The sequence below is a fragment of the Mauremys reevesii genome, linkage group 1 (assembly GCF_016161935.1).
Source record: "Mauremys reevesii isolate NIE-2019 linkage group 1, ASM1616193v1, whole genome shotgun sequence".
Classification (NCBI taxonomy): Eukaryota; Metazoa; Chordata; order Testudines; family Geoemydidae; genus Mauremys; species Mauremys reevesii.
This window is the reverse complement of record NC_052623.1, coordinates 353,406,041-353,425,850: the sequence shown is the minus strand read 5'-3', so window position 1 is coordinate 353,425,850 and position 19,810 is coordinate 353,406,041. Positions and strand designations below refer to the sequence as shown.

The 19,810-nt window shown below is 50.7% G+C and overlaps 1 protein-coding gene across 10 annotated transcripts in view; it reads right to left on the bottom strand.

Moving 5' to 3' along the window:
• Nucleotides 1-19,810, bottom strand: part of LOC120395660 (collagen alpha-1(VII) chain-like) — a 128,583-nt gene that overhangs the window by 76,734 nt on the left and 32,039 nt on the right. For 7 of the 10 annotated variants that reach the window (XM_039520261.1, XM_039520263.1, XM_039520265.1 and 4 more), the window contains 12 exons: nucleotides 16,790-16,855; nucleotides 13,675-13,758; nucleotides 13,520-13,570; nucleotides 11,444-11,479; nucleotides 11,254-11,307; nucleotides 9,533-9,577; nucleotides 7,590-7,625; nucleotides 7,054-7,113; nucleotides 6,127-6,252; nucleotides 3,921-3,992; nucleotides 3,408-3,443; nucleotides 1,746-1,805 (listed from right to left, as the gene is read on the bottom strand). In XM_039520261.1, coding sequence (XP_039376195.1) covers nucleotides 1,746-1,805; nucleotides 3,408-3,443; nucleotides 3,921-3,992; nucleotides 6,127-6,252; nucleotides 7,054-7,113; nucleotides 7,590-7,625; nucleotides 9,533-9,577; nucleotides 11,254-11,307; nucleotides 11,444-11,479; nucleotides 13,520-13,570; nucleotides 13,675-13,758; nucleotides 16,790-16,855 — 726 coding nt within the window. The remainder of the gene's footprint in view (nucleotides 1-1,745; nucleotides 1,806-3,407; nucleotides 3,444-3,920; nucleotides 3,993-6,126; nucleotides 6,253-7,053; nucleotides 7,114-7,589; nucleotides 7,626-9,532; nucleotides 9,578-11,253; nucleotides 11,308-11,443; nucleotides 11,480-13,519; nucleotides 13,571-13,674; nucleotides 13,759-16,789; nucleotides 16,856-19,810) is intronic. The other 3 variants (XM_039520268.1, XM_039520271.1, XM_039520262.1) reach the window with 2 other exon arrangements.

Here is a 19,810-nt window from a genome sequence, read left to right as displayed (position 1 = left end):
TTCTCATCTGAGTTACATGAGTGTAAGCCCAGCATAACGCCAAAGAATCCAGTGAGTCACTCTAGATTTACACAACAGTACTAAAAGTAGAATTAGCTCCTCATTGTTTCATTACCTCCCGCCACCCACAAAAAAAAACACCTTAGCAAGATTTACACTAGACCTTACACAGCTGTTGACATTCTCAGTCAGCGGCACTTCCCAGGTGCCTATTTGAACAGCTCTCCTGGCAGCTGGTGCGTTCGTATAAACGTCTTGCTTGATAAAGTCAGTTTATTCATAGAACGGCCACAGAGGAAGCAGCATATAAAGACGTCTTCTCTGATCTAGCTGCATGAGGGTTTGCATCCCGCCCCGGTACTGCACCGTGTGGGGGGGGGGGGGTGTTATTCTGCTTAAGCAGCTCAGCTCTCACTGTTCAAATGTACTAATAAGATGTTTATTTTTTATCAATAATTATTTCACAGATTCATAGAATATTAGGGTTGGAAGAGACCTCATCTAGTCCAATCCCCTGCTCAAAGCAGGACCAACCCCAACATCCCAGTCAGGGATTTATTAAGCCAGGCCTTAAAAACCTCTAAGGAAGGAAATTCCACCACCTCCCTAGGGAACCCATTCCAGTGCTTCACCACCCTCCTAGCGAAATAATGTTTCTTAATATCCAACCTAGACTTGCCCACTGCAACTTGAGACCATTACTCCTTGTTCTGTCATCTGCCGCCACTGAGAACAGCGGAGCTCCGTCCCCTTTGGAAGCCCCTTCAGGTTTATACGACATTTATACGACAGTAGCACCTACAGGCCCAGGATCGGGCCCCTTTACGGTTAGCACTTGACAGACATATCCGTTCATTTGTTAAAATTTGCCTGCATTTTATTCCAGGGGTGGGGAGGCAGAGAGGAATTCACGTGTTCATTCTTTTAATTCATTTTAAATGAACAGAAAGATCTGGGAGGCCAGGCTGGCTGGACAGCCACACGTTTATGGCAGTGTAAATGAGGAGTAAATCCACGGAAGGCCATGAAGCTACGTGAGTGTGAGTGTAAGTTTACACAGCAGGAGCTGTGCACCAGGCTAGCCTACCTGAGCTAGCTTGAAGCCATCTAGCGTGAGTGACGTTAGCAGTGAAGTGTGGACTAGCAAGCTAAGAACGTACCCAGGGTCTATGCCAGGCTTTGCAGGGAGTATCTGTCTTCACTGTTGCTGTTACCCCACTAACTTGGATTTAAGGTAGCTCAGGGGTAGGGTAGCCCGTGATCAGCTTTTCCTCTGCAGAGACATACCCTCCATGAGATCAGCATCAGGCCCTCAGCCTCCCTTACGTTCACTTACTGAGGTGTGGTTTCCACCTGTGCCACCGGGAGGCAGGGTGGGGTGGCTGAGTGCAAAGGAGCAGGGCAGGAGATCATGGTCTGGTGGCTCAGAGAGAGACGCAGCCAGTCAGTGTAATTCCCATGACGCCTCCTTTGCACCATGGGGGCAGATCAGTAGAGGTGGGAGGGAGCATTAGCTTCATGCCAACTCCACAGAGGCACAGGTGTGTGTGGGGTGGACAGAGCCCATCGCCTCTGAGCACGGCCAAATTTGGTCTCAGTAAAAATTCAAAGGAATTCAAAGGGTCAGCACCTGAAGGGGCTTTTGATATGAGTGATTATTGCCCGATAACACATTTAGCATGTTCGGAACAGACATTGCAATGAGAGAACCGAACGGAACCTGGCGTGGTGATGGACCGACCTACCCCAGGGCCAGGCAGTCCACGGGGACCTCTCGCACCTGCCACACCGAGGCCAATCTCCCCCTGCACAACAGAAAGGAACACAAAGGGGTCATTTCAGGGACACAGCTGCACATTCCTCCTCTCGGCGCCAGACTCCTCTGTTATTATGTAGGGCATGAGGCAAAGCCCCCTGAAATCAATGGGCATTTTGCCATCAGTTCCAGCGGGCGTTGGCTCAATCTTTTGTATTGCAAAGACCACAACGGCTGGGCCCAAACCACTCCTATCCCCCTGTTATTGCTCTAGTGCCAACGGCAGGAGAGCTGCCTCACAGACAGGTGACAAATCACAGCCCCTGCCCGGAGGGGCCCGCAATTTAAGAGGGCAACCTCAAAGGGCATGTCTACGCTGCACAGTTAACCCAGGCTCTTATCCACACACACCCCTACAGTCCACACAGAAAAACCTCGGATCTGGGTTTGGAGAAGGCTTAAGCCAGGGCCACCTTCCCCAGTTGGAACTTGGGTTGGAACTCGCCCACTTTGGCGTGAGGACACTGGCTAAACCACTCGAGTGGTGACAGTCCTCCAATGCCATGCCACAGTTTCCCCTGAAGGACAGAGAAGTTCTCCTGCAATTGACCAGAAAAGAATCCTAGAGCATCGCAGCACAAAGACGCGTGGGCTGTGCCCCTGGTACACACGGGCAAGTGCAGAGAGCACAAGGACACAGTGACGCAGGTAGGGCTCGCCAGCGGGGATGCTCACGCCTGGGCGAGGCTAAGAAAGGGGCTCAGACCCAGGTGTCAATCACTCAGGTTAACTGTGCTGCACAGACACAGCCTAAAGCACAGGCATGCAACCGGCGTGCAACAAAACCACAACGGGGTCGGGCAGCTCGCCTGGATCCCATCCGTCCCAGTGTTTTCTTAATTAATTTTTCCATTTTTTTACAAGTTAGTGGGAAGTGATAATCCCTCAAGTAGGGGGCTGATTGGAAGCCCACTGCAATCCACGGAAAAACCTCCCTGGGCTTGGGATCAGGTGTGTGGGTGTGTGGGTTCCCAGGGGGAAAGTGCATGAAGGGGGAGCAGGTGTAGGATTGCCAACTTCGAATTTCTGAAAACCGCACACTACAGCAGGAGCACTGGAACCTTCCGCCACCCGCTCCTCCTGAGTCCCCACCCCCTGCTCTGCCTCTTCCTGAGGCCCGTCGCTGCTCTCCCCCTTCCTCATCACTCGAGCCTCTCCACCACCCTCCCGCCCCCCGAGCTGGGCTCCCTCTGCTCCAGGGCTGGGACAGGAGCTGCAGCCCTTGACACGGAGCCTGTCTGCCCATGAGATGCAGGTAGGAGGTGGCAGCCCCGGCTGAGCAGGAGCTGGTGCGGGTTGTTGACCCAGTGCCTCTCCCTGCCCCCACCCACGGTAACTGAACTTTCGGTGTCCGGTCAGTGCACTGTACAGGTCCCCTTTTGAACAGAGTGTCCAGTCACAAACCAGTCACTAGGCAACCCTAAGCAGGTGGGGATGTGGGATGGGGTCAGGCATGGCTTCCAGCTGTATGGGGTGTTTCCTTTCAGCCCTCCTCAGAGCCCTCCATCCCTGCCCATAGCTTTGGGCAGAGGCTACCGTTTGGGGATTCATTCTGGCATCGTCTCTGTCTTTCCCGCCATCCGCAGCTCACCTTGTTGCCATTGGTCCCGGGCAGCCCTCGGATCCCCTGCGGAGCAAGGAGACACACACTTTGGTTTGCAACACCTGTGATGCACTGTGCTGCAAGGAACGGAGCCGGCGAGCAGCGGGCAGGTTGTAATACACACAGCAAAAGGAATTCAGTGCGGGTGAAAAGAGCTGGGCTGAGAGCCGGAGAACAAAGCCCTCCCTCCCTCCCTCCACCGGACAGATACAGCATGGGCAGCAGCAGCACCAACTTCCCTGCCGTGATCCCTCTGCCATTGGGCCTCATTCCTGACCCGAGGCCAAATCTGCATGTGGAAGGATCCATGCACCGTCCCCTCCCAGCCCCTGTGTAGGACTCCCCCTCACAGTCTGGGGTCTGTGCACTAAGGATCTGTGTTTGTGCAGTGCCGAACCCATGGATCCTGGTCCATGACTGGAGAAACGCACAAAATATACAACAACAAGGGTACGTGTAGCTCACTCAAGGAATGCAACAGTGAAAGTAACCAAAGGTCACCTGTTTTCCCGGGGGCCCTGGAGGTCCTGCCGGCCCAGTGGATCCATTCCTGCCTCTCTTACCGCGTTCCCCCTTCAAAACAGAAAAGCCATTAAGAGGGAGATGGGCAGTAGAAGAAGCTTACAACAGTTGTAAGGCAACTGGGCAGGGGGTTGGGTTAAAAGAAGGGTGTAGCGAGGCGGTGTGGTTCCCCACCAGCCTTGAGAGGGACGAGCCTCTCTAGACCCCGAAGTGGGAGGAGCCAGAAAATCCTGCACCCGCCTCCTGGAGGTCAAGGCGCAGGACAGGAAGTATAAAAACTCAACCCCAGAGCTCACTAGAAGAACAGCCGCCGGAGAGGCCAGACGCCTGTGGCCTAGCTCCCAGTTGGGAGACCCCGGCAACTGGTGGCGGACCTGGTGACTGGCCTGACCTGCCGACGTCTGACGCTGACCAGAGCCCTGAGAAGCTGTCAAGCCCGCCCCTCACAGGTTACCCAGAGGAGCTGCCAAGCCTACCCCTCGCCAGGTACCCTGAGGAGCATGGTGCTGGACCCCCCAGAGGACACCGTCCAGACCCAGGTATCACACGAGGGGGAGTTAGGCAGTAGCCCAGGGGCAGCCAACCCTAGTCTGGCTGCAGCACTGCCAGATCCAATGTCCGTGTGTTGCAGCCAGGATCCCGACTGACACAGCAGCGGGTCTTCTGCCACTGCTAGGGCCCGGGCTGGGATGCAGTGGAGTGGGAGGGCCTGTGTCCTCCCTGCCACCCAACTCGCAGGTGGCCGTCTCCCCTTCTCCCAGGCCCTTCGGAGCCAAGAGTCTGGACTTGCTGTCTACCTGCCTTTGCTCAGCCCTGCCTGAGGGCCTGAGCCATTGACACCCTGACCCAGGGCCGGGGCCTGCTCATTATATAACAGTTGCCCAGCTCCTGTCTGAGGACCTGAGCCCGTGACTCACTACTGCCCGCCGACCAGGCGTGAATAAACTATTCGTGTTTTGCCTCTACTGCTGCCGCGGCGAGAGACTCCCGTGGCCAGGGTAATTCCCCGTCACAACTGAAAGGAAGTAGCAAGGCGGTGTGATTCCCTGCCGTTCAGAGAGGGACGAGCCCTGGCCAAACCCTTCTACAAGGGGGCGGCTGAGGAACCGCCTCCACCTCCCCAGATCACACTAAGCAACTCTGAGATTTTCTAGGAATTAAAAAGAAGATCCCTTTGGTCTGGCTCTGCAGAGGGTGGCTGGCTCTGCAGGCAGATCTGGAGATCCATCCCAGGGAGAAAGCTTGTTTGGACAATGTCAGAGATCGGCTACTGAGCTAGATGGAGCGTGGGTCTGATGCAGTCTGACCATCCCTAGGTTCGACTGTTGAGTAGGTCATTTGAAATTCTCCAGCGTACTACCATCCACACAAGCTGATAGAGACAAGATGCTCTAGCTCACAGACCAGGTCTGGGCTTGATGCTGGAATCTCTAGGGTGAGGTTCTCCAGCCTGTGTTACACAGGAGGTCAGCTTAGATGGTCCCCTGTGGCTTCACAGCCTCGGGGAGTTAATAAATGTGGGGAAGAGAGGGAAAGAGTGAACCACTGTTGGAGGGCAAGTGGGAACAGTGATCAGGCATCATGCAAAGGGAGCAGTGCTTGGGAGGGGGCTACTGTTTGTTTTTCCTGGGCTGGACTGGCTGATGTGGTCTAACATTAGATACAGCAGCTTCCAAGCGCCCCGGTGATTCAACACCTGGGACTGCTCTCGGTGTCGCATGGAACAACCGAGCAAAGGAACATCCCAACCTCAGAAGTGCCTGGCAAGGATTAACTGTCCCCGTGCATCACGCAGTTCTTCGCTCACAACACGAGAGCTTGCTCACCGCGCTGGAACTGCTGTGCTTGTAGCACTGAGATTGATGAGCTTGGAATCCGGTCTGTGTCAGGGTGACACAGCCATTTCCCGGGGAGGAAGGTCTTCGTGCTCCTGTAGCAGGACATGTGCTGAGAACAGCTCTGCCTCCTGAATCTCTCAGGCAAGATTTCAGCTGGGTGTGGGGGAACGGTAGTGGCCCTTGGGACTGGTTGTCCCACGTTGTGTGAGGTCCCTCCCACCACACGTCTTCTCACAGAGCCTCAGCATCTGTTTGCACCCTTGTGCCTTGCGATTGTGGGTACAATGCAGTCCTCTCTCTCCACCCCCACCACACTCACTCTTTAGTGCCCATGACATGTCACCTACCTTCTGCCCTGGCATGCCTGGTGGACCTGGGGGTCCTCTCTCTCCCGGTGATCCTGGAATGCCAGGGTTGCCACGAATACCCTGGATGCCCTGCACTCCCGGAGGTCCAGGGGCCCCGGGCTCCCCCTGTGGCAAAGGAATCGTGTGGATGTAGTCACAACGCGAGCCACGGGCTCCCTGGTAACACAACTCATTGTAGCCATGACCAGCAGGCTACTCGCAAGGGATTCTCTGCTCCCTTGTCATCTACTGCTCCTTCCAGATTTAACTGGTGAGTCCACCGAGTGCCCATGCAATGACACTGGCCTGAGCCAGGCACAGGGCTGACAGGCACCTCTCTGCACACTGCTGCCCTTGTGAGACCTGCAACACCCACCACCGCTCCAGTCCTCGCCTCCCACGCAGCTCACACTCCCACCTCTGCCCTGCAGCAGCACCCCACCCCCCCGCCAGCCGTGCCCCACACTGCTCTGCCAGAGCATCTTAACGCTGACCTGCGAGCTCACCTCTATTATTCCAGCCCGAAATGGCTGCACCAATGCCCCCCAATCCTGACATGCCTGCAATGCCCCATTTATTTCAGTCCTGGGATCTCAACAAGCGCAGCCAGGCTAATACACTTCACCCCTGATTCTTCAGCATCCCGCTCTGGCAACGGTAAAACGACTCTCCTCCTGCCTACCCCAAAGGAAATGTCTGGTGTGAAACGGTGCCATGCAGGAGACAGCTCCCAGAGCTGTGCGTTTGGAACACATGGGGTCTTGCCTTCCAAAGCCTCGACTGGCTTTGGTAGCCCATCTCTGCAAGCCCCACTAAGCCCCGTGGCCCCTTGGTGCCTGCCTGCCTGGTGGTTGTGCGATCAGCGACGGGCACAAAGAGAGAGCATCCTGGATGATGTGCACACAAAGTGAGATCCTGTCCACTTACCTTATGCCCAGGGGACCCAGCCTGACCAACGGGGCCTCTGAACCCAATTCCTGGTTCTCCCTGTAAAGAGAGACAAGGGGAGGAGATCAAGAACAATCAGAAACACACCACTTCCTCCATCAGGGGCCTGTCAAAATCATACTGGACACATCACTACGTGCTGCTCACTTCAGGCCCAATCCAACCCCCGCTGAAGTCAATACTTGGGGACGGGAGCTACAGAACCCACCCAAGATAGATGGATGTAAGGCTGCTGCATCCGCCGTTGAGGGAGGAGAGTTATATGGCCCAACCCCAGAGGGAGAGAACTACAGAGAGAAGCTAAACAGCTCAACGCTGAAGAAAACGGAAGAGACAGCGGTAGGCAGCAGCTGATCGTCTACAATGATTAGCTCTATATACGCAGCATTACTGACCAAAACCCTTTTGTTAGAGAGAAGAACCAGGAAGGGACAGCAAGACATGAATTCTAATGGTGTAAGAACAGCGGCCTAAGCAGGAGAGTCCTTGAGTATGGTACCAAAGTTGTCTCTTACCTTTTGACCATTTTCTCCTCTGTCTCCTTTAGTGCCCTAGGAATGAAGAGAACCCGTGATCATTGCCGGGGAAGAGGGCTGGCTGAAATATGCCCTGCATGGGACCGGGACCCGTGTCAGAGATTTCTGTGTAATCTGCAAGGGGCACAGAGAATCTCCGGCTGGTCATAACTGGGGGCTAGGAACTGCTGCTTCCACTCCCCACGAGGGCACAGGAAGCATGGTCGTGGAGCAAAAGGGACGGAGAGCACTAGCTGAATGATCCTAAGTGTATACAGATAAGTCGTAGATCTTTCCTGCAGTCTAACCCTTGGAATCACCAGCAGGTCCTAGGCAGCTATGAATGAGTGGGTTTTAGGGACAGAATTACTGCTTTGGGGGTTAAAATCCAGGAGCTCTTATCTGTAGGAAGCAGCTTCAAAGGAGCTCTTAAGCACCAGGAACAAACAAACAATCTTAGGCCAGCAGCCTGCTCTTTCGAATTCACCTTGGATCTGGTCAGTACTAGAGCTAGGCGGGAACTAAAGAGGGTCTGAATGCCTCAAACACTGGGGGAATTTGGATCTGAGTCTTTATCTTTCCTATGGGCAAAACCCACACGCTGGATCCCAACAGTAGGACCATAAGAAACTTCTGATCTGGATCCGGATCTAGATTTTGCAGCTCAAGTTCTCTCCCGGCTCCCCCATCTCCCCTCACAAGGAGAAGACATCACCTCTTCTAGATGCCCAGCCCTTCCTCATCTCCCTCACTACAGAGCATGCACGTTACAGACAGCTCTGCAGTGTGATCATTTAATGACACAACCCCGTGAGCAAACCATTCTGATGCTTGCAGTTTCTTCCCTCCTCGCTCCCAAGACACTTTTACAGTGACATGCCTTCGACATGCCTATGTAGAACAGGTGGCCCAGCCAGCTTTCCGGTCATCGTTATCCCAAAGACACACAGCCTCCTTGCGGATTGAACGCCAACCAGGTCAATCCCTAGCTAGGTCCTTAAGATGGTCTTGCTAGACGTTCAGTCGATGTCCATCACTGGTGAACTTATTGTGCCACCAAACTTTTAGCAACTGCATGATTGCTGGCCGTGCAGTGGCATTCCCATCCCGGTTGACCCATCCGCCCACTCTCTGGAGACAAATGGCACGGCATAGACTCAGTGCAATCCACTTCAGTGGCCCTAGACACTGGACACATGGCTTAAAAGGCCTGCCCAGCACGGTCTTTCACTTATACTTGGTGGGAACTGTTGTACGACCCCAGGTACCTTCCGCTCTGTCACCCTGGGTTCACACCGGCCCATCGTCTCTCCTAGTCTGCAGCAATCCTTTGTGCTGCTTCCCTGCCCTGACTGAGAACCGCGTTCCCCTCTCCTTTGCATCCTGGAACATTTGAATATTTCCACCTTGTTTATTTCACTAGATCCATCTGTAAAATAAGAAAGGCCACACCCCCTAGGACAGCGCATTGCTACGAGCACCTGGATCAGCACAGCAAGAGCTTCGGGGGATCCTGCTTGAGGTCTGCCGCTGAGCCGGACAGACTGGGCCCACGTCCCACTGCCTTGCACCTTCCACCGTCCTTTCCACCCGTGCGAAGAGCCTGTGAGATGCTCCCTGTTCCAAGCTGGTAGCATTGCACCCCCGTTTTGCACAAACAGAAGCCCCAAGGCAGTAGGGAACTCAGGTCTGCTGCAGAAAGGGGCAGACGTATTCTTAGGTACTATCTATTGGCACGTGATCTTTAACTAATTACACATGTGCCGACACAGGTCACTCTCGTAGCAATCAGGGCCCCATTTCAATCTCCCGGGCTCCAGATCCATCTAGGACTTGAGTTAGTAGTTGGCTGGCAATGAATAGCCAGGTCAGCCCCCTAGGGAGCCGGGGACTCGCTCCCCATGTCAAAAATTGCTGCAACACACAAAACAATTGAAAGGTACCTTTTCTCCTTTGTCTCCCCTGGCTCCGGGAGATCCCTTTTCTCCCTGCAAAGCAAAAAGCCGCTCCTTCACTCCTTTCTGCTAACCTTAATGACTGACCAGAGCCCTCAATCTGTCCAGTCGATGCCTAGATACCACCGTGATGGGCACAATGGAAATACAATGGAAATACATAGAGTACAGACATGATGGAGGGGGCGGATGTACGTTCGTTGTGGTGTGGGTGGGAACAAGGGAGATTGGCTGTTATTCTAACACAGGGAGAGGGACCTATAGGACAGAACTGGGTGAAATGTGATTCCCCCCACAAAGAAAATTTCAACCAAAAAACCCTAAATCCCTTTTCATTGGAAATTTCCAAGGAAAATTGATTATTTGGCGGAAATTTGAGGCCGAAAAATTCTGGCTGAAAACTGGAAATATCTGGAAATACTGCCATAGTGCCTCATGGGAGTTGTAGTTTGGGGGCCTCTTCCATAGGCCAGGCTCCATCTCCTGAGGGGCAGTGGGAGAGCTCTGCATGCTTCGTGCAGCAGCACTCATTGGCTGCTCTTCCCCAGACAGTGGGGAAGTGGGGGCGGCAGCCAATCAGAGGGAGTTTTCCCCAGGCAGGGCTGGAATTTGCATGAGGGCTGGTGGTCCTTGTGACGGCATCAGGAGCACCGCCAGCTTTTTTGCCATCCTAGGTGGCGGAAGGTCCCCCCCCCAAAATGCCACCCCTGACAGAGGCGACGGAAGGTCCGGCCACCGCGGTCGCTGCCCCCCAAATGTTAGCGCCCTAGGCGACCGCCTTGGTCGCCTAATGGGTTGCGCTGGCCCTGGATGGCATCATTATGAGCCAAGCTCCAGCAATGCTTTTCACCTGCTGAGATCTGCCTTTGGGTTTCTCCTGCAAATATGGAGAGCAACACGAAAAAATGACGCACCACTGCATCCCTCAACTGCCACAGTGACCCTGGGCCAGCCAAGGTTATGTCTACCCTACATTGTGAACCTGGGTCTGTGGGAGCTGAGTTTGTGCATTTGGTGTTTCCAAGCTTATGCTTGGGTATCCCCACAGCTTTGTGGCTTACTATCACTGGACCCAGATCTCACAGCCATGCTAACACATCCAGACCTCACTACACAGATCTTCTGACTCAGATCTGCGGCTTGAGCTGCGTCCACACTGCAAAACAACAGGGCTTGGAGCCAAGTCACAGAACCCAGGTCCTGAGTACTGGCTGACCCAAGTCAGACTGATTTGTGTGTGGATGGAAATGGGGCTTGGGCTCAAACCTGAGTCGGAGCCCGGGCATAGTGTGCAGTGTAGCCATACACTTTGAACTTCCTGCACCTCAGCTGCCCATCTGTAAAATGGGAATAATACGACCTCCTTTCTCCCACTTTTGTCTGTATCATGTATTGAGACTGGAAACTCTTCATATGCATGTACAGCACCTTGCACAAGAGGCTCTTGATCTCAGCTGGGGCTTCTAAATGGTATCATAATACAAATAATAAACAGCAACAAGAACTGACACCCCACTTTGCTCCAGTGTAAATGACTTTACAAGACATTGGGCCGTGGGGAGTCAGGCCCAATAGGCTGATGATTATTTGGGATCTTCAAGGATTTAATTCGTCTTTAAAGGCCTTTCAGCTGAGCTTTGCGACAAAGCTCCGATTCTGTGGGGTTTTTGTTTGTTTGTTTTGTTAAAACGTTAAAGAAAAACTCAGACCTTTTGACCTTGGAATGGCTCCAGTTCTGGATCCACCATGTCTGACTCCTGCTTCTGCAAAAAGAAAATAGAGTCCCCCACCCCCACACACACACAATCAAACAGGAGATTTTGGACAGAATGATGAAGAACCAGCTGCATCTAACACACACGGAGCTGTAGTAACAGCTCTATAAAATAAATGTATTACCTTGATCCCCCTTGCGGCTTGAGGTCTTGGATATGTCTTGAATTTAAAAAAAAAAAGAAGAGGCGTTTTCAGAGGAGAGCGTATGATTGCATGCTAATATTTCATATTTCAGAAATATTTCATCCACAAGACGTGGAAAAGAACTATTTGAACAGAGAGGTGCGTTATACCTCTCACAATCAATGTAACCATTCATTCTTACTGCATCCCGATGCCAACCGTGGTGAATTGGATGCATTTAGTGAACAGGTTACATCTTAGCAGGAATCAGTGAACACTTTTCGGGGGTCACTTAGCCACAGCCTTATCCAATTGAACATGGGGCGAATGACACAAAAAGGATTTCATTGAAGCTGTTCCGAAATTAGGCTGTGGGAACTGAGAGCAGAATGTGCCTTTTGTCTGTTTTTTTCAGTGTGATCAAGTGCAATGAAAAGGAAAATAAGTGAAACTTTAGGATCAACTCACAACAAACTTAGTTATCTGGAGTTCAAGTGGCTTCTGCTCCTCATGCACTTGAGGAACAAAAGGTTTCAGAGCCCCAAACCCAATGGTTAGAAAGGCAGTAAATGCTCAGTTGAGGTCTCCACACCTCTCCCCAAAAAGAATGTTAGCGATACAAGACAAAATCCTAACAAGGAATGTACATAAAGCAGGAAATGCCCAGTTAAGATGCTCCTTCACACACAACACAACTGTATCACCTTAACTCTGCCCTCATAGGGATGGCAATAGGTTCATCGCAGTAGCTTACTCCTCCCTAACAAAAATGTCCTTTGTGCCAACCACAGCTCCCAATCAGGGCTCCTATTCATGCAGTCTGAGAGGACCCTCCACCAGCCGAGCTGCAGAATCAGGGCTATAGTAGGGAAATGTTTTCTTGTTTAAAAGAACGAGTTTCCACTAAGATTTTTTTTAAAAGGGAAACATTTATATCAGTCTTAAGTTCTGTAAAAGTTTTTACCAAACTTACTTTTCAGACCAAATGTTTTGGCAAGCGAGCAGGTCAGAAATCATCAAAGAGAAATTTTTCCGAGAGCACAGGTTCCCTCTGACTGAGCTGCATGGTGCATCGTGAGTCACATGACTGAGGTCCATCATGGGAAATGTAGTTTGGCCAGGCAGCCCAGCCCATAAGGGGGAATAAGGGCATGTGGCAGCCAAACTACGAAGATGCAGTCTAACACTGAACCAGCTCAAAGTGAACTATTTTGACATTTTCCAAATACATTTTCTGAATTTTTTTTCCACTACAAATTTGGATATCCGGACTCTTTTTCCCAATCTAGGATGAAACCAAATGTAGAAATAGCGAGAGTTCCAGCCGGGGCGCCGGAACGGGGGGCAGGGGGCCACGCCCCCCACTTTTTATCAGCTGTAAGGGAGTGATGGGGTACGGGGGTGGAGAGGAGCAAGTGTGGGCCAGGTCTTGGGGGGGAAGAGGTGGAGTGGGAGTGAGGCCTCGAAGGAAGGGGTGGTGCCAGGGCGGGGACTTAGGGAAAAGGGGTGGGGGAGGCACAAGGCCTTGGGGAAAGGAGTGGTGTGGGGGTGGGGCCTCAGAGGGAAGGGGCAGCGGGGGGGGCATGGTTGGGGCACCGGTGGCCCCCCCACTTTTAGGGACCTTCTGCTACTCCCAATTTTTGCTCCGTTCTAATGCTGAAGAACCATTTAGAATGTTTCACATGTCCAATCTGACATACGTAACCACAACAAAACAGCTGTGTATAATTGTGTGTATGGGTGTATATATATTTTATAGGCATATTTGTTGCACACACAAAACTTCCCCAAAGCTGGCCATTGTGTTCCGTCAGTGATTAACGTTGGTTTCTCTGTTCCTCTTGTGTTCTTTAAGCATCATACGCTTCCCTTCCCCATCTCTCTTGGGAGGAGCTCTTAGCCATACCAAGGGACACTGGCTTGGCTGCTGGTTAATTATTTACAGAGAGTATTTCACCCTCAGCTTAGGTGTATTGCTATTTCTAATGAGTGAGAAAGCAGCAAGAGCTGTTACCCCAGTGTCCATCTCATAAGCACTATCTCCGCAAACAGTCCAGATATTCGGCCATCGCTTACCACATATCCAGACGGGGATTTCTGAACTCCAGTGGTGCCAGGTGAGTTAACCTGTATAGGGACAACAAGGAGTTATTACTGCTTCCTTCCAAGTCGTGTTGATTGCTTTGCGCTCATGCATAACAGACTGAGGTGGTGGAAACAGGGGTCTTTACCATGTGCCTCTGTCTCTCAGCTGTTCTTCTGACTCTAACATGGCTCGTTAACTCAGGGCCGTCAACTGGATCTGCATTTTCCTGCTTGAAGGAAAACAGCATCCCTTAAAGCACTCAGATGCGTAAATTGGATTATTATTTAATTTTACACTGTGCCATAACTTTACTGCTACTTCAAAAAAAGCCAACGCATTGCAATTGCTAGTGTTAATTGCAGGAGTGGCACTGAACTGTTCAGTGTGTCCATGTAGAATTCACCTGTGGTGTTGCTGAAGATACCAGATACATCCAGGAAGAATGCACCTACCTTTTGGGCTATTACACGTACCAACCATGTCTAGGTAACACACAACTGCAATGGTGCTCGGTGCACTAGCTGAGTCTAGGTACAGCACACCTGCTGTGGTGCTCAGTGAACTTGGTATATTCCACTGGAATATTAATGGCCAAAGGCCCCACCACCACATGTGCTGAAAGGCCATATGGGCAGAGCCAATGAGGGGGGGTGGTACAAATTACCAGGGCCTGGCGGTCCGGAAGGGGGCCCAGAGCCTGGCTTCATCAGCCCTGTTTAGCCGGTCCACCCTTGCTGGGGGGCCTGAAAAATTTTTTTCACCGGGGCCCAAACCCACTCTCGGCGGCCCTGCAGATGGGAATGGCTTCATCTGCAACTCACAGATGTTTGTAATGTTTGTGTTTTGGGACGTTCTGGCACCATACGTGTGAGATGTGTATGCTAGAAACTGTGCTAAGGGTCATCTGCCCTAGCAGTAAACACTCGATGCCTATAGGAGTGCCTACATATTAATCGCACCCAATTATCTGCTCCTGTATTTTGAAAGGGAGGAAATTAGAAGTTGCCAGACATTACTCCCCACACCATGAACCACCAGGACATGAAAACAAAGGAGTTGAGTGATTCATGCTGAAATAAACTCAACTACCCCAGTGGATTGTAGGGCTTCGTCTGTGGAAGAATCAGGAACAGAACTCCATTTTTTTAAACCCCCACCCATGGCTTTTAACCACAAGCTCATTCCTCCTCTCAGACGTAAGTGCATGTTATGAAGCAAATAAGACTGGTTACTTTCACCTGGGATGCATGTACTTCACCCGCTGACTTTAATGAGACTCTCCGGGCAATACGCTGCTACTCGACATGAGGAAGGGAATCAGAATCTAACCCATCACGACAGAAATATCGGGCCTCAGAGAAAAAGAACCGTAGCATCAAAATGTTGGTACCAAGCCCCATGGTGGTTCCCGTCTGCTATTTACAACGTTCTGGAAGTGATTCATTACAGGAAGTGTGGATGAAATTGACTCCATGCAGAGGGCCAAGGGGGCATCACTTTGTTCCAGGCAAGCCTTCTTCACAGGAGGGGATTTTCCCCTGAATAAACTGTAAACCCTCTGGAGCAGGGACTCTTGTTTTGTTCTGTGTTCGTACAGCACCTAGCACAATGGGCCATGACTGGGCTCCTAAGCATTGCTGCAATATGCATAAATAAATAATAATCATTGAATAATTCACTGGGAACCAAATGGATCAAATCAATGCATTAGCTCATTGCGTCCCCCTAAAATAAAACGGAGTGAAGTAAAAAGCAAAATAACAGTATTTCTCCCAGCTCCCCTCTAGTTCTCGCTTTAATTTAATTCATTAACTGGCTTCTTTTGTACCTCTGGGTTTATTACCAGCTCATGATCCTTGCACATCTGGGAAGGGGACAAAAAGGCAGAGCCACTTGGGGATGGACAGTGCAGAAAGCTGAAGCACGGGAGTTGTTGGAAATGGGAAAGAAGAGACTGGGGAACCGCTGGTGAATGCTAGAGATTATGGTCATGGGTCCTTGTGCATCTAATAACTGACCGACCAGCCTGTTGGTGCAAGACAAACTTGAACGTTGTCCATGTGAACAAGCACCAGGCCCAAAGGGATTGGGCACTTCCTGTGTGGCTTGAGTTTAGCAGCGTTTTCCTGGCCCCAGTTGTTCCGTCATAAGAGGGGTTTATGAAAGAAGAAGCTATGTGGTAAGAGTATTGCACGTCCATCTCCACCACTGGAGCCCAATTGTGGTAATTTCGCACATCAACGAGCCCCATTGGTTTTATCCATTCCTAGTTGGGCAACAGACACGCCATTGCCTGGACCCCGGGTAGGTCTTCAGCAGCAGCGATAGAACCTGCAACCTCTGGATCCTAAACCATGAGCCTGTACTGCTAAAAGAGCCAGCTCTGTTAGCCAAAGCTGTATCAGGCGCAGCCTCTAGCGTCGGGCCAGATGTCACTGGAGCACCACACTGAGCGGGTGCAGATTAGCATGCCATTTTATGATATCTACACGAATGTTTTTTAAAACGGTGGTTTGGTTCCTTCCCCCACCTCGTCAAACTCCAGACAACCCAAAGGAATTTGCTGAAATGCTCTAGGGGAAAAAAGAAAAACACTTTCCTACCTGGAAGGTTTTACCAAGAGAGAAAAGTTTCAGCCCCAAAAATGAAAGTTTTGGAAAGTTACAAGGATGTGAAAAGAGGGTGATAAACAGAAGCTATACAGTTTAACTACAGCGGATGCTACTTGTGCTTGCTATAATGACATAATTTAAAAGATAAGGGACTTGATAGATTAGGTTAGATTGTAAACTTTGGGGCAGGGACTGTCTATTTGTTAATATATTAATAATTATATATGAATACCCAGCTCTTATCTAGCCCTTCTCATCAGTAGATCTCAAAGCACTTTATAAAAGAGGTATCTTTATCCCCATTTTACAGATGGGAAAACTGAGGCCCAGAGCAGTGACGTGACTTTCCCATGTTTACAAACCTAACATTGCGGGGTTCTGGTCCGTGACTGGGGCTCCTACATGCTACAAATAAAGAAGCAGAATAGCAGCTACGGCGACTATAGCAGGAACTTTTCATCTTGAGGGCTCCAGGCCTGCAAGCTGCTCTGTGCATCTTTGCCATTGCACGCATGTTGACTTCAGTGATCTGCGTGGAGCAATTTCCAGGAGCAAGGCCAGGCTCACGAAGACCTGAAACACGTTACCTCCTGTGGAGCGGGGTGTGTGGAAGGAGCTAAGCAAGGACAAGCAGATGCGGCCTGTTACCTTTATGTCTGGGAGGACTATATCAGCTGCTTCAGAAGAACCATTGTTGCCCATTGAATGATCAGGCTGCAAAAGAAAACAGCACAATTCAGGCTGGGAGCTCTCTTGGCATTGGCGTGATAGGATTCTTTGCAGTGGCCGAGATGGTTGGATGGGAGGTCTCAGGCAGTACTCTTACTGTTATTACTCGAATGGAGGAAAGTAACTTCTACTTTTCATCTAGAACAGCAGGTTTAAAACAAACAAAAGGAAGTATTTCTTCACACAACACACAGTCAACTTGTGGAACTCCTTGCCAGAGGATGTTGTGAAGGCCAAGACTAGAACAGGGTTAAAAAAAGAACTAGTTAAGTTCATAGAGGATAGGCCCATCAATGGCTATTAGCTAGGATGGGCAGGGATGGTGTCCCTAGCCTCTGTTTGCCAGAAGCTGGGAATGGGCAACGGGGGATGGATCACTTGATCACCTGTTTTGGTCATTCCCTCTGGGGCACCTGGCACTGGCCACTGTCGGAAGACAGGATACTGGGCTAGATGGACCTTTGGTCTGACCCAGTACAGCCGTTCTTATGTATGACACAACTACTTGGGTTGGCTTTGCCTTTCTCTCCGACAAAGTTAATTTGATTCCACCGCCCACTTTTAGTAAACTCTTCTACCACCAAGAAATTGGACCTCTGGAGCCAACTGCTTGGGTTATTATCGACTCAACACCTGTCAGGGGCCCCATGAACCTTTTAATGGTTATGCTTCCTGATTAGAGCTGCTGCTAATGGGGACAACCACCGGCTACATTTATCTCTAGCTGTATTTCCCCCTGGTGGGTATGTAGTTATTTAACCAAAGACACCTGAGCCATGCTGCAAGTAAAGAGGAGAGGGAAGCTGGTATCTTGCCACCGTTGCATACACAGAGCCCGCAATGAAGTCAAGAGGAGTTTTATATCAAAATCAACAGCAGGAGACTGCTGTGAAGTTAAGATTAGAATGGGCTTTGGCGTTTCGGAGGGTTTCGTTTGGCTGTCAGAATGAAAGGGCCTGTTACAGACCTACTGAGAACTCCTGGGAAATGTTCCATCTGAAGAAACAATGCTGCCTCGATGGTGCAAGGGTCATTTGCATGAAAGTAGGGTATTTTTGGTCTAGCTGTTTCTCTGCTCCCACCCCCATGGCCACACACACACACTGTTCCTCACCTGAAGGCAGGATTTTCTGGGTTTGGTCTCAGTGTGATGACACTCAGGAGTGAGTGTTGGCAGGGATGGGCCCATAACTATTGCCATAGGAACTAAACGCGTCATTACAACCAGGAGATCCTGACTTAATGTCTAGGCTTTTCTACAGATTTGCAGAAGGCCAGAAGGGACCATTAGATCATCTCGTCTGGCCTCTGGCACAATATTTCACCCAGCTGAGCCCAATAAACGTAGGTGCCAACTTTCACGTGGTAAATAAGCATCCCGACTTTCACAATAAGCCAAAAATCAAGCTAATCCCCTTTGAAAACAAGCCAATCCCTAAGGACCCCAACACTCTGTGACTAGATCCCTCCCCCCCAGCGTGCAGTCTGGGACTGTGGTGGGCCCGCTGTGCGCCTCTGACTCTCTCCCCCCTTGCCCCTGCTTGCTCCCCCTTACCCCTGCTTACCAGGAGCCAATAAAAAAAAAAAAAGAAGCAACAAGTAACAAGCTACAAGCCAAAAACTAGCCAACAAGCAACTCACAAGCCAATTAAGCTAAAAACGAGCCCACTTTCTGCGTTTTTTCCGCACATTTGGCATGTCTGCCAATAACCTGTGTTTGACTAACGCACATCTTGTGTTTGGCTGAAGGCCGGCGTCCAGCAGGGTGGCCAATCTTGAGCTGAAGACAACAAGAGATGACGAATCCACCCAGTGCCCCCGCATGGAACCCCATGGGTCTGCTGACATGAAACAACTTGCAGGACTGAAGTCTACATTTTCAGATGTAGCCATGGATTTGGGGAGCCCCAATTTTGGGGTGCCAAACCTGAGACCCTTGGGGACTGATTTCTACCCAAAATGCCAATTGAAATCAATGGGAGCTGTGGGTGCCCAGCACCCTTGATAATCCTAGATGTCTTCAGTTGGACAACCTACCACTGAAGCACCACAAAAGAGGAGCAACTTTTGAAAATGGAGGCTTCAGGGACTTGCCTAAGGTCACACAGAGACATCAGTAGCAGAGCACAGAATAGACCTAGATCATAGAATATCAGGGTTAGAAGGGACCTCAGGAGAGCATCTAGTCCAACTCCCTACTCAAAGGGGGACTAATCCCCAAATTTTTAAACCAGTTCCCTAAATGGGCTCCTCAAGGATTAAGTTCACAACCCTGGGTTTAGCAGGCCAATGCTCAAACCACTGAGCTACCCTTAGATCTACTGAAGCCTACTGTAGCCCTTTAACCACAAGACTTTCCTCTCCAGGGAGTGGCACGAAGAAACTCCTAAAATAGGCTGGATCTCTGCCAGATTTGACTCTAGTGCTAACCCCGCCTAGAAATGTAGGAACATCTGGGTCACAGACTGTGCTCCTGAGCAACAAGAATTTTGTTTTCATTCAAATCTCCCTTGGAGAAGGAAAATCAGGGAAGTGAAATAGAGACAAATATGCCAGCAGGAGAGCTCTTGAAACCTGCCAGTTCCCATAGTGTGTTTATTCGGAGAACTTGTTTCCAGAGCTACAATACTATGTTCCAGGCCTGTGTGTGTTGGGCGCCCTCTAGTGGTCCCAGAACATGAGCTCACAGTTATACTGATTTGCATCTGAATTCCTTCTGAAATCTCAGGACAGAGCCAGGCATGATGCAGAAGATTGTGGCCTGAAGAGAGTGGAGCGGCAGCAGGTCTGTTCTAATCAAAGTTGGATTTTGTCCTGATGTGCATCATTGCTGCGAACTACCCAGAACCCACTGCCTATTATTGCAGCGGTATTTGTAAGGATACGGCACTGGTTTTCAGCTCAAGTTCAAAGGGCCTGGCCAGCGTATCTTCCAGTATT